This window comes from Coffea eugenioides, chromosome 9 (genome assembly GCF_003713205.1).
Source record: "Coffea eugenioides isolate CCC68of chromosome 9, Ceug_1.0, whole genome shotgun sequence".
Lineage (NCBI taxonomy): Eukaryota > Viridiplantae > Streptophyta > Magnoliopsida > Gentianales > Rubiaceae > Coffea > Coffea eugenioides.
The window spans coordinates 3,766,681-3,781,705 of record NC_040043.1 but is presented as its reverse complement, the minus strand read 5'-3'; the positions used below and the strand labels follow the sequence as shown (position 1 = coordinate 3,781,705).

The 15,025-nt window shown below is 35.5% G+C and overlaps 1 protein-coding gene across 1 annotated transcript; it reads left to right on the top strand.

Moving 5' to 3' along the window:
- Positions 1-3,640: 3,640 nt before the first annotated feature.
- LOC113783586 (heat shock 70 kDa protein 16) lies at positions 3,641-13,831 on the top strand. The gene is made up of 10 exons (XM_027329773.1): positions 3,641-3,904; positions 4,230-5,485; positions 6,886-7,098; positions 8,992-9,087; positions 9,169-9,321; positions 9,608-9,805; positions 12,458-12,604; positions 12,688-12,816; positions 12,904-13,034; positions 13,251-13,831. The coding sequence occupies exons 2-10, from the start codon at positions 4,319-4,321 to the stop codon at positions 13,318-13,320; spliced, it is 2,304 nt and encodes a 767-aa protein (XP_027185574.1). The 5' UTR covers positions 3,641-3,904; positions 4,230-4,318; the 3' UTR covers positions 13,321-13,831.
- The last annotated feature ends 1,194 nt before the right edge of the window (positions 13,832-15,025 follow it).

Here is a 15,025-nt window from a genome sequence, read left to right as displayed (position 1 = left end):
TATATGAGGAGTATGGAGAAGATGTGAAAATCATTCAAAAGGGAGAAAAAAGAAATAGAAAATCATTAGATAGAGAATATTTGATTGTTTAATTAGATAAGAATTTTGAACATAATTAACAAACAAGGGTAGATTTGGTAGATAAGATAAGGTAATTGAAGTAATTTTATTGATTTTTATCAGAATTAAGCATTCAGTTAGGATTCTTGTACTGAAAAAAATACACACAAGTTCCGCACTACTTAACAAGTTTAGCAAATGGATTTTCATTTATCAAACACTCAAAACATCTGAATGTTTGAAAAAATTCAGATTCAACACTTTTTATGTTATCAGACAGACCCTAAGGCGAGTCGATTTATAAAAATTTTCGATTGAAATACAAGTTAGGTGCTCAATTACCCCTTTCTTCTTTCATCCTTTTGATTAAATATTGCATAATCAAAACGAGAAAAATTGGAGTAAACACTAACTCAAGCTCAAAGGTGATTTCAATAATTATCCTCGAGCTCAAATCAATTACTTGTTGGCAACCTTGCAACAGTTAACATATACCTAGATTGAGACAATTTTCATGCTTCTATGATCGGAAAAACCTACATATAATATGTCCCTCTTTGTGGCACTCCATGCTTCCAAAGACAAACCAAAAATCGAAAAATAAAAGGAAAAAAAGCTCCGGCACTATAAACAAACAAGTAATATACCATATATTGGTCAAAATTTTAAAAGACAATGCGAACAAAATTCTACGCACGCATTGAAAATTTTTCAAGGATTCTCCATGGTGGACCTCCACAATGCTGCTGTTAGTCCAGTCTCCATGGCAGTCAGCTTAGAACTCAAATTCACGCATGCCGTTCTTTTTGACCGTCTACCCACATATTTGCTTGTCTTGAAGTCAACAATAAATTAATTTCATGTGAACAAGCATCTGCACAGGTGTCAATACCAATTCAATCAAGATGATCAAGATGACTCGAGTCACTTGCCGGCAGTTCGAATCGAGTTCGAGTTGACCGAGTTGAATTTGAATTTATAGATATTCAGTTCATTAGTTCTAGACCAATTACGTAGGTTTTAATCTGGTTGCCTTCCTGTCTCGGAAGAAACCTTGGTCTTGATCATTTGCCCATGCTAAGTGAATGAAACATGAAAAGTGGTGGGATCAAAAATCAAGATGGATCCATTTGCTTTAGAAATTTAGAAGAAGAAGCAGGCCCGCCCTTCCCCGACAGGGGGACTTTTCCAACGCCTGTTGTCCTGGTGGCTGGTGGGCACTGCAGCCGTACAGGTCAATAATTAGTCTGCACTCTTCTGCACTCAAATTATTTATTGTGCATTCAACTCGTTCACATTTATCCTAAATTAACAAATCTTTTCCATGGGTCTGAGCCCGACATGATTGAGAAGGAAAGATCAAGAAGAAAGGGGCCAGTACATTATAAATCACGTATCACATGGGCTGATTATGGGTTTAATTTAGATAAATCACTGGCATGGTTAAGATTTGTGATCGAAGTCCTAGATAGGATAGCCCCGTAGAACATTGCATTCCACTGATTAGATGAAATTGGCATCCTAGGCACCACTTTGATGGTTCGGAATGATTGAGAACAGTCTATAACCAATAACTGGATTCAGCATTTCCTGCAACCTTTGAGTAATTAAGGAGAGCATGTTATTCTTTCACATGCATGCATTTCTTCTTCTCAATGCACGAAATTCCTTGTAATACAAAGCAAAAAATTGTTTGCTTCTTGTTGTTAACCCCATGTTGGATGAGTTTAGCTCATGCTAGATGATATTTTTAGGTGTCAATTGGAGTGACTCGGTTTACTCGTTTAAGCCATATTATGTCAACATCCCTTGTCGACCAAAAGGAAGAAAAAGAAAATTTTTTGACATACTGTCCGCTTTAATTGCTATTTTCTAAAGTTTTTTTTTTTTAAATGTACTATAGTAATTTGATGCATATGAGATAAAAATATGCTTGAAAAATATATTCGCAAAAAATGTAAAAATTTGTTCGGAAAAAATGACAATCCAAACGTATGCAAGAATTTTCACACAACCACATCTATTGCCTCTGCACTAGTACAACTATAGGTGGCAAACCAACTCATTAAACTTAATTTACCCATACCCGCTCATGAATAGATAGGTATGGGTATTATAAATTTTTGCATATGAGTATAAATGGGTTATCCAATAATACCCATTTATTAATAAATGGGTATTATTGGATAACCCATTTATACTCATATGTAAAAATTTATAATACCTAAATGGGTATTATTGGATAACCCATGAAACCCAATTAATTTAGAATTGTCTTCTCCCAAGTCTCCTCTCTTCCCCACCCATTTTTTTTTCAAATTTTTCTTTTTTCATGACGTTAACTACTTTTGTTTCATTATTATTATTATTTGTTAGTTTTATCTTATCATTTTATTTTCTTTTAGTTTGTTAACTTCCTCATTTTTCAGCATTACCAATTTATGATAAGTTTTAGCCTCTTTTCCTACCTTTCCAAAATGAAATTTTAAATTTACACATGAAAAAAATGTTAGAGGTTCAAAATTTTTGGATTACATTTTTTATGTTAACTTTTATAGTACTTAGTTCAAATTTTTATATTCTTATCATTCAATTATTAAATAGTATATAATTTTGCGACATAGAGTACGGATGGAAAAAAATTGATAATTAGACTTACTGAACATTATAAGTAAATATTTAAAACTAATGATGGGTGCAAAGGGTGGTATAAATTGATAACTTAGTTTGTAAAAATGAATTTAAACAAGTTTACAAAAAATTAAAATAAATGGGTTATAAATGGGTTATCCAATTTATTTTTTGACTTACTCATTTATACGCATCTAATTAAATGGGTATAAATGAGTTGACCCACTTATACCTATTACCCATTTTACCCAACCCATTTTGACACCTCTAAGTACAACCATGAGGGTGTAGATATCCTGAATCTCCCTTGCTGGATTGCACAATGGGATACCATACTAAACATGTTTAGATAGGGCCTGTGGGCTGTCATGCTCCCTTGCAACACGAACTGCAAAATCTTGGTTTAAGGCTTTATGCTATAATAACTACTGTGGACTCACTTATACTGATCCAGTACACTTTCCACGCCTGATTGATACACAACAATTTATTATTGCTAATGGAGTGCAAAATTTTAAGATTCCATGAATTAATCCACAATTTTGACGTGATGCACAACAAAATTTAAGGTGTAATGCATATTTGGCCACCTTTGTCATAATCAATTATTCAATTATAAAAAAAAAAAAAAAAAAAAAACTTCGGGCAAGTCATATGCCCTGAAGAACGGAAGGCTGGATTAATTGCACTGAATCAAATATTTGCTGCATGCTTGGCTGATTCTTGATTTTTGCAGGTGAAAAAGTAACTTTGTATTCGTATTCGCATTCGAGAGCAGCGTGAAAAAGGTCATTCAAGACGCCAAGGCAAAGGCAACCGAGTAATGCGGAAAGGGCACTGGTGGGGAGAAACCAATCAGAAAAGAGAAGGCCAATTTCCGGAACTGCAAGGGCATAAGCAGTCTTTGACTTTTTTCCTTTTTATCTTTCCGCTCGCTCATTAGCTATCATTCCATTAAGACAGTGGCGGAAGTAAAGTACAATTCCATGGAACATACGTTAGGTACTACTACATGATTTGATCCATTTTCGTCCGTGTGTAAGCAAAGGGTGCGAAGGGATCTTCTTAAGACTCTTCGCCCCAACCATTCCGGAGATTATCTCTCTTTCCTCCATTAGGCTCTTCCCTTCCTCCTCCTCCTAATGCTTTAGGGTTCCTTCTATTCGCCCGGCGCCCCACAATATCTCTGCATTTTCATCGCTCACTTTTGCAGGTAACATGTGTTCCAATTTCCCCACTCAATTCTATTTTTTCTCAGTATTTAATCTGTTTGTGGAACAACATTGATGATCAGATGCCCGGCGTCACTGTGGAGCTGCGATATTTTATCACTACAGCTAGTAGTATCTTTTGAATTATGTCAGTAATTCATTGTCTGTTTTTGATAGTGATTATGATGAAACCTGTTTCTATTGTGATTATGAATCGGTTTTTAATTCACATGACCTGATCATTCATTCTGCTTCTGAATTTGTGGGGTGCAGTTAGTTTTTTGAATGCATGAGCTAATGATATTGTGATAATGGTTTTCTGTATAGGTGTATTTTCTTGTTGTTTTGGGAGTGAATTTTGGTGTTCTGTGCTAAAATTTTGGTGGGTTTTGATTGCTTTGGGCTTCTAGTTGCAAATGAGTGTGTTGGGGTTAGATGTTGGAAATGAGAACTGTGTTGTAGCAGTGGCCAAACAGCGGGGCATTGATGTGCTGTTGAATGATGAATCGAAACGTGAAACCCCTGCTGTGGTGTCGTTTGGTGAGAAGCAGAGGTTTATGGGTGCAGTAGGGGCTGCCTCTGCTACCATGAACCTGAGATCAACGATTTCTCAGGTTAAGAGATTGATCGGTAGGAAGTTTAGGGAGCCAAGTGTGCAGGATGATTTAAAGTTGGTACCTTTTGAGACTTCTGAGGGACCTGATGGTGGTATTTTGATTCATCTGCACTACTTGGATGAGAAACAAAGCTTTACACCGTTTCAAATTATGGTGATGTTGTTTGGACATTTAAAGCAAATTTCAGAGAAAAATCTGGAGACTCATGTCTCGGATTGTGTTATTGGTATACCATCATACTTCACTGACTTGCAGAGAAGAGCATATTTGCACGCAGCTGAGATTGCTGGTCTGAAACCTTTGAGGTTGATGCATGACTGTACTGCTACTGCTCTTGGTTATGGTATATACAAGACAGACTTCAATGGGGGTCCGGCAAATGTTGTGTTTGTTGATGTTGGCCATTGTGATACGCAGGTGGCTGTAGCATCATTTCAGCCTGGACAAATGAAGATACTTTCTCATGCTTTTGATAGTAACTTAGGAGGCAGAGACTTCGATGAGGTTTTGTTCAGATATTTCGCTGCCAATTTCAAGGAACAGTACAACATTGATGTCCATTCAAATCTTCGGGCTTCTATAAGGTTGAGGGCTGCTTGTGAGAAATTGAAAAAGGTCTTGAGCGCGAATCCAGAGGCACCACTTAACATTGAATGCTTGATGGATGAGAAAGATGTCAAGGGATTCATTAAGAGAGAAGATTTTGAGAAGCTATCATCACACTTGTTGGAGAGAATCAGCTTTCCCTGCCGTAAGGCTTTGCTTGACTCTGGTCTGACTCTGGAAAAGATTCACACTGTTGAGCTTGTTGGATCAGGCTCACGAATTCCTGCAATCATGAAGGTTTTAAGTGCCCTTTTCAGGAGAGAGCCCAGCCGAACGATAAATGTCAGTGAGTGTGTGGCTCGTGGTTGTGCTCTTCAATGTGCAATGCTGAGCCCAACATTCCGTGTTAGGGAGTTTGAGGTTCGTTAAACATGGTTCATTTGTATATATTTTTTTTACTTTCTTACTTGAGCATGTGCTGTTTCTCTATTTCTGCTCCTGTCTATTATTCTTATGTTGCTTTAAAAAAAAAATTGTTTCACCATGGTTATTCCAGAAGTCATTAAATGTGCTTGTAGCTTGTTTTAGGGAGAATCCAAAATATGATGTCATTGCTCTTCCCCATGCATGATCATGTCCTTGCTAAGTTTGGCTTCCTCTTCAAGAGAAAACCCCGGAATCAAAAGAGGATGCAAAAAATTATGGCATTTAAAGTAGTTTTCCTTTGGGAAAGCACACTTCTTCAAAATGATTCTGTCCCAGTAGTTGAACAAATGAAATTCTAGAGCAAAATCAGTGAGTAGCAGATGCCTCTATGTATTGTTGGCAGCATCTTAGACTCGCTAACGGGAACTTGTTACTCCTTTCTTTGTAACCGGTCTTCCATTGCCATAATTATGAGCCCTATTATCATTACAATTATAGCTGTTGTCTTGTACACTTGCTGCGATGTAGTGCTTCAACAGCCTCTTTTCTCATGCTTTTAGTTGAAATTTTGATCTTCTAGTGTCACATTGTGCATATTGTGACATAGTATTGACCTGTGAAATTGGTCGGTAACCAATTATGAGTTGGTAAAATGGGGAATCAATTGTGTATTCTAGGTTTTAATGACTCTTAAATAGGAATTCACCAACCATAGCCTTAGTATACAGGTACTTAAAATTTATAAGCATCATGCTGATAAATAGGCATATACTAAAACCTTGCAGGTAAAATCCATGGTTTACATTTCTTCGAACTTTTCTCAGTTAAAAAGTGCAAATGTCAAGAATTCTTGACAGGCCAAATGTCTTTAGTTTCATAAAATGCAAAAGCATATTGCCTTAATTTTAAACTCAGTTGTGGAATCTAAAATAAAGGTTTAAACAGAGTGTCCTACGATGAAGATAAAAACATTTAGTTTCTTTAATCTCAACATAAACTATCCTTCAGTCCACAATGAATGTCCCTCAATGACATCAGATGGTTCAGATTCAATTAAAGATAATGTTTTCATAGGTTAGATTTTCATTTTTTCTCAACTGGTACCATTTTTCTTGATTGTCTAATCACTATTTCATTTTTAATGATGTGAAGACAATTGGAGATCATTCTAAGAGGCTAGTTTTTTTAGCATATCCAAAATGATAATTTGGACACTAAAGAAATGAAGATAATCTTTTATTAGTGGTATTATGATACGAAGATTTTGTTCATTCTATGCGGTTAGCAGACAGGAAAGCGACTTCAATATCCTTGAAGCTTTGTTGCAGGCAGTTGGATAAATTGTGGACTGTTTTAATAGAATAATGTTCTCTCTGGCCTTATTTTTTTTGCAGGTGCAAGATTCTTTTCCATTTTCCATAGGATTTTCTCTTAGTGATGGCCCAATTTGTGCACAATCAAATTGTGTTTTGTTTCCACGAGGTCATCCTTTTCCGAGTGTTAAGATGCTTACATTGCAGAAGAGTAATACATTCCAAATGGAAGCCTTTTATGCGAATGAGAATGAGTTGCTACCCTGTACGTCTACCAAAATTAGTGATTTTCTGGTAATATTCCTTTTACTTGGCAATTTTTTGCTAAATTATGTGCTAAATTATGTGAATGAGAGCTTATCTGGTTCTCTGTGCAGAATTTGTAATACTGCTATCTTGTAGATGTTAAACAATTCTAATCATGTTTACAATAATGCGACTATTCGTGTGCTTCCATGCCTTTAAGTATCTCTATCATTGAATTTACTATGAATGTGTATGTGCAACTAATATTCCTCGTTTGTTGTTTCACATATTTCCATCCTGCTCATCCTCAATATGAATTGACTGAATGATATTTTATTTCTAAATGCATGTGGTATCTTTAAATGCTTGGAATCATCAATCGCATCTGGTGGTCCAATTGTTATGTGAAAATAATGATCTCTCATTGGGAAGAGATGTTGTGGTTACTGCATTAAGAGAGTTTAGGCCAAAGAGGGAGAGATGTCTATTATGTCTCAGAAACATTTATGATTTATATATTCTAGCAAATAAGTTGGATATTGGTGGATTTCAACTCTGCTGTGAAGAGAGTCTGATGGCCCTGTGGAATTATTGAATGTATTTAATCCTTACATCTTCTTGCTGTCATGTATGGTGCACTCTATGCCAATGTGCTGCAGGTGGGAAATTTAACTGCATGATGTAAAGCTATGACCAAGCATTCTTGCTTTGAATAAGGGGGTCCAAACTCATTAATTTAGTTGATTGAGTGCTTTAGCCAGTTCCCAACATGTTGTAGATTAAATAATTTGTTGTCGTTACCTGTTGAAAGTGAATTTTGCACTTCAAAATGCCCATTAAACCAGAAAATAAACTATCAAATCCCTTTTTGGTCGATGAATAGAATTGTTAAACCATTTTGTAGTGTTTTAATGAAAGTTACTTAATTGCTGAAAATATTTTAAGGAGATAAAGGAACGTATTCCATTGCATATGGGATTTGACACTACTTCCTCTTTACACCATCTAGTGTCAATTTAATTGTCTGTTCAGAAGAAAACTACTTAAGAATTGAAATAAGATGTTGCATCTTCATTGAGATATTCTGGAAAGAAATATGATTGTCGTGGTACTGTAATGTGGTAATTGTTGTGTAACTTCTTAGTTTGGTTTTGAAGGATTTGTTGAGATTTAGATTCAATTGGATGCCAAAGCTAGAATGAGGGGAAATTTTTTGCCTCAAAGTATAGTTTAGGGAGCAAAAGTATCAGAACTGCATTTTTTTTTTTTTTGAGATTATGGGATGGAAATTTCCCATTATCTTTCAGTCAAATAGCCTGATCTTAAGTATGAAGGCTAACTATATATGGATATTTAATATTATGGTCATATCCACATCCTAAAACTATGCTAGGCCTCTAACTTTAGGTAAACTTCCACTAGCTTCCTTTGCAAAATATCAAAAAAGGCATTTCTTGTCTTCCCAGTGACTTCTTTTTCAGCACTAAGGACAGATGTGGACATTTGAACGAGAATTTACATCTTTGTTGGATTTATGTGACATGCTTTTTTGTGATAATTGGAAGTCATATGTTGGAGGGATTCATTGCATAGGGATTCCAGAAAAACAAGATCTAGAAACTGCAAATTCTGGGCCACTGATTACGGTCATAAAGAACACAGTTCTAGATGGGGATGATTCCAAAGTGGAAACTGATATATACAATTCTCAACCCAAATGCACCAGATTTTTTGGGGTGAAAGTTGGCATGCTATTTTGTTTCTTCTTTTTCTTGTTTGAGGTTCATTCTCAAAGAGTTTATTTCTATTTATATCGCAGGATAATTTTCTTTCCTATTTTCAATGATTATGCTGTAGTTGTAGCTTTTCTTGTTTCAAGCTGAATTTATTGGATTAGGAAGAAAAGCAAACTCAAGTTAAATATTCTTTTTTTTGGTTTAGATTGGCCCCTACCAAGTTTCCCATTCGGAGAAGGCAAAGGTTAAAGTAAGAGTTCACCTAAACATCCATGGAATAGTTGGTGTTGAATCAGCTTCGGTGAGTGTAGATTATAATTTGAGAAACATGTGTAAATCATGATTCATTTGAATTCTTCATGAAATTTTTATCTTTCTTCAGCTGATTGAAGATCATGCGGATGATCCTACTTCAAATAACTATGCTGATGCCCTTTCAGAGAACATGGAGACAAGCAATCATGAGACTTTTTACACAGCTAATGGTCCTGGTGACTCAAACTCTGCACATTCAAAGTTTTCACCTGCAGCTGCTGTAAGTTTTCTGAAGTTTTGTCTTTTGGCTTGAGGAATAATTACTTTGCTGAGGTTGTTCCCCATTATCAATTGAAAGAAAAGATAGGCTTGCGCCCAAGATACAGAGGCATACATCTTCAATAATTTAATTGTTTTGACATCAACATAGCTCTAGTACCTTTACTTTGTTCAGTTACAAAATGAGTCTGCTGGTCCTCCAAACTAAGTTTGTTTCCCTTCAAATTCAACTTAGATTATCATTGTTGAATGTAAATAAATGGTATGATATTCATATCCTTGTGCAGGGTGATGAAAGGAGGGCAAAAGCAACAAGGAGACAGGATATACCAATCAGTGAAAATATATGTGGTGGGATGACGCCAGTTGAACTGTCCCAAGCTCAAGAAAAAGAGCTTCAATTGGCTGAACAAGATACAAAGATGGAGAGAACAAAAGATCATAAAAACTCCCTCGAGTCTTATGTCTATGACACCCGTAACAAGGTATGATTCAATATCTAGTTATGTGTACGTCAGGTTTCAGTTTGGAAACCAGGCCAAAAAGATCAAGCTGCATAAGGTCTCTGTATGAATATGGTACATAAAGCAATGGGTGTGTTTGGATAGGAGATTATTTGGAAAAGATATCCAGATTAATACTGTAGCACTTTTTGTGAAATGATGTGTGTGAGATAAAATGGTGGTTGGAAAATGTGTCTATGATGCAAGCGAAATAATATGTGGAAAAAAAAAAGCACTTGTATTCAAACACACACAGTACCTATAATTTTTTTCTTTTTTGGTTTGCCTAGACAGATATCTGATAAAGGTGCATTGTCGTAGTTATGACTATCCAAGAGCAAACAGGTTGGCCATATATTGCTTTTACTGGCCAACATTTACTTGTTTACATCGGCATGTCTGCAAAACACATTTAGTTTGTTCGGCAACAATTGGTCAAATTATCTGTGCTGGATGGCTTGGTGTAATTTCTTTCAGTTGGATTTCCTTCTGTATTCTGGTCCTGTTTCTGGTGCATTTATGGAACATCCACAGGCTGCACCTGTCATTATCTTTAAGTTTTGCTGTATCTGCTTCCTGTCATCTTCATTTTCTGTTATTTTTTTAATGTTAGACTATAAGTTCCTTAGCTACTGTTGCCACTAGCCAAGAAGAACACCATGTACAGGAGTAATGAATATGACATAGCACAGACACTTCTAAGTTGCGTTCCTTGAATAATTTGGACAAGACATAAGAAAACACTTCAAATCAACTATATTCGTAGTTGTGTCACAATCTACCAGAAAAATTGTTTCTTAACTGGAATTCATATTTGGCACTTAAACCAAATGGTTAAAAATCATGGAGCATGCATGATATTGTATCAAATATTTCTAATTTCTTGCATGTCCAAAATAGTTAGATGAACATTTTGAAAGTTACTTTTAATAATGCATATCAATGAAAATATATTTGACAATTGACACAATGTAGAAATTGTGATAAAAATTTGAAATTTATTCAGGTTGCTTAAAGTACTAGACCGTTGATTGAACTTGTTGGATGCATTTAGAACATAAAAAATGGCCCTTTTAGAAGTTGTGAGCATGCCATTTCTGCTACACCAAGCAGCTACCACCTTGCTTTGTAGATTCTTCAGTTTAAGATGCGTAATGCTTGGGGGTAAAAGCAAGGGGTTTCTAACAGTTTCCACAGGATATAACTCTAGAGCCAAATTGATTCTGCTTTCAGATTATTGAAAGTAGATGGAGCCCTTTCTTAATGATCCATCATTATGTTACCTCCAATTTTCCTCTGAAAATACTAGTAAGTTGTAAACAGGATAAGAGTTTTTCCTGTTTTCACTGTTTCATTTGCACAAAAGAATGCATTGGCATTTAACAGTGCTAAGAAACTTATTAGCACAGTGTCAACATGGACAACTTCTCATTATTGTACATTTTGTACACTTCAGCTCATGAATGCCAGATGCCAGGTCATACTAGCTCTGCAGCCATCCACTCTGGACAATTGCCAGCGCACCACATGATTTAGCACTAGCTAGACCCAATTTTACTGTTGGAAAGTTTGTTGTCCTTAGTGCAGTGAGAGTAGAGGCAGATCCAATTGACTGGAAAGTGAAAAATGTATGGTTTTAACACTTGGCAAAAACCTTAAATGGTGAAACACGCACTAAGGCAAGACCTAGGTAAACACAGTCATTGTATCTGCAGTCGGGGCTGGCTGAGATCCAACTTGTTTATTCAGATCCCTTGGGCAAACAATATTAAGATTTTCCTTCAACCAGGCCCACTCAATCTTATCTTTACATAAATGCTGCATCTCCCTGTCAAACCTTTGCATTTGTTAGGAGCCACTAATTCGCACATGATGGGTAATCTTGTTAACCAAGACTTGACTGAGCATCTTTCAATTAGCATTCTGATTTCAAGATTGGCCTGAAAACAGTTGAGGACCTTTAATCCACTTTGACGTGGAATTTGGCGCTGTGGAGCTGTTCATTTTGCATCTATTTAGGTCAATGCTTCAAATCTGTCCGCCTTTTTATCACCAGGATGATAAATTTCTTTGAAACTGGATGGGAAAAGATTTATGCCAAATAGCAAGCTATTTAAGAATGAATGCCTGGCGATGAAAAGTCGAAGAAAGACTTGGTATCCATTGGGCCATTCTTTGTTTTTCTTATATACTTTAATTCGGAGTTTGGGATAGTCCAGCTAAAATATGTTATTTTAGTTCTAAAGTAATAACATACAACACCTTCATCATGTTTTTCTTCTTCTTCTTCTGGAATTTGTCAACTGACGTGGTTCATTCACTGTTCTTATTTGAGAAACACTTGTCAGTGAATACAAAATTATATAACATCTGAGTAGCCGAAAGAGGAGATTCTTTCTGCTTCTTTTTCTTCCTGTTCATCTTAAGTCGTGTATTCTTTGATTGGTGAACTTTTGAAATCAATCCTTTTTAGGAACTTTTCTTCTTGAACTTTTAAAGATCAATGCTCTTTTCTTTTGCTTTATGAAATTCTGTAATCAATGTCCTCTTTTGGTGCACAAACATTTTTTTTTGGGGTTAATCCTTTTCATGCTCCAACTCACTTTTAGTGTGAAAATGACATCACATCCGCAGCTTTTAAATTCATATCGGAGCTTTGCTACCGATGCAGAAAGAGAAGGAATTTCCAGTAGTCTGCAACAGACTGAGGAATGGCTGTATGATGATGGAGATGACGAGTCTGAACACGTCTATACTCGGAAACTTGAAGACCTCAAAAAGGTGCTTCCTGTGTACATGCCCTAGTGTAACGTTTTCATGCTTCTTCTTGGTGGATGTTATAACCTTGTCAGAATTTTGTTTAGATGGTCAATCCTGTTGAACATCGGTATAAAGATGAAGAGGCAAGGGCACAGGCAACAAGAAGTTTATTAAATTGCATCGTGGAGAATCGAATGGCTGTAGGATCACTGCCACCAAGTGAGAGAGATGCTGTACGGTCACTTTCGCATCATTTTGAAGGTGTATATTTTTGCATTGTCTTTATAGCGTTCAGTTGCTTGACCTCTTTCATTTTGCAGGTATATAACGAATGCAGTAAAGCAGAGCAGTGGCTTCGAGAGAGAACCCAGCTGCAGGATTCATTACCCAAAAATGCTGATCCTACACTCTCATCGTCTGAAATTAGGAGAAGAACTGAGGCTCTTGATGTGTATGTGTGTTTTCTTGTTGAGCTTGCTCATTATTTAATTTGGTTGATTCTTGGAAGATTTGTTTAGAATATCTTGGTTGCAATATCATTTGAAGTTTCTAGGTATGATAAGTTTCTCTGTTGTGTCCTGTACATTTCGAAGTATCACGTGATCATTGCATTTCTGATCTCATCTTTGCAGTGTAATGTGATTTGTTTGGATGATATGTGTTTCAGGATGTGCAAACGTATAATGAGGTCCAAGTCTTCATTGCCAACGCCGCATGATGCACCAAATTCAGACTGAAGGATCTGCATGCCAGTGGAATGATCAGCATTAGCCCGGGTAGGCAATCAGATCAACTGAATTTGAATTTATGCGGATAGTATTTTTATTGCCAGGCCTCATCCAGAATAATTCTCTGCCATCACATTGTAAGGTCTCTCCATGGTTGGATACAGAATGCTGGTGGCATTTATACTCATGTCTGGGGTGCTACGACCCTTAAGCTGTGTCTTTACACAGATGATGACCATGTTGGACTAGCACCTGCAGATGTAGATCCAACATTTCAGAGGATTGAAAATTTTACTGCTCTTTGTAGTCCTTGTGGATTTATGTTTTTTTGTAGAGGAAAAATACTGACATAGATGTAACAGTTTTGGTGAGATTACCATACTTCACTCGAGGAAGATGTAAACCATTCTTGAGTCACAAGTCTTCTGAGGTAACTTCTTGTGGATTTTGTAATTACAGTAAGCCTTACTCACTGTTTTACTCATAGCATAAGTAGTGTTAGTTTCGTTGATTATGCTTCTTTCCTTTTCTCATGTGCTTTCCCCTCCCATAGAAATTTGGATGAGAGATATAAAGGACAAAAAGTAATCTATTTTCTCATGCAGCTTTGTATGGTGTACATACAGCCTAAATCCATTTAACATGAATTTTGGAAGCCAAATTGATTGTAAATAATGTATATAACAAATTCAAATATTTATCAATCTAAAGGATTTGTGGCTTTATTTGCTTGAGCGTTCATCTAAATCTCTTTTTCTGGACATTCATGTAAAATAGTTGTATTTGATTACAAGTTACAGCGAGATGGGGATTCTGAATATTTCCCTCCTCTCAACTAAATTTAAGAAGGAATCGGTGCAAGGATAAAATCTCATCCCCTCGTGGCTCTTTCTTTTTAATTTTCAACTCTCTCTCTCTCTCTCTCTATCCTCTTTTCTTTTGTCACTCCCTTTTTAATCAAACCTCTTTATTTTTAATTTATTGATATTTCCTTCCATCTTTTAATTTTGTTTTTGTCCATTAAATTGAAAAAAGTTAAAAAAGAATTTTTTTTAACCCAAATTATTTAATGCCACAACCACTCACTTTTATCTTATTTTTTGTTTCTTATCAAGTTTACATTTCTACTTTCGATTTTCTTGATTTCCTTCGAACTCCAAATTTTCTTTTTTAAATTGCAATCTCTAAATCCCAAAACGTAAATTAAAATTAAAATTCATAATATCTAAATTCTCAGAGACATGAATTTTGTATAATTTCAAAATATTGTGATATTTTGGGGTTGAATTTAGATATAATTGAAATTGAGATGAAATTTATTTGTTTTAACTTATAATTTAAAAAAATTATTTTTAAAAATCCAAGTTATTAAAAAATAGTAAACTTTTCATCATATAAAATATTAAATTAGTCCATTACATGTCTTATTTTGTACATATATATATTTATATAAATCATTTTTAAAAAAATTCATTGAACCGAGGTTGAACCGGTCCGACCGGTTGAACCTCGACCCTTTCACTTCACCGGTTCAATTAACGGTCCGGTTTTTAAAACATTGGTCGTGTAAGTAATAGTGATAGATGGTTTTTTTTAAAAAAAAAAAAAAAAATACTCCAACAATATTTGAAATTCTAAAAACGCCCTAACAAACAATTACAATAACAATTTTTCATACACTACTATAATACTAAAATTTATGAAAAACAGGCGA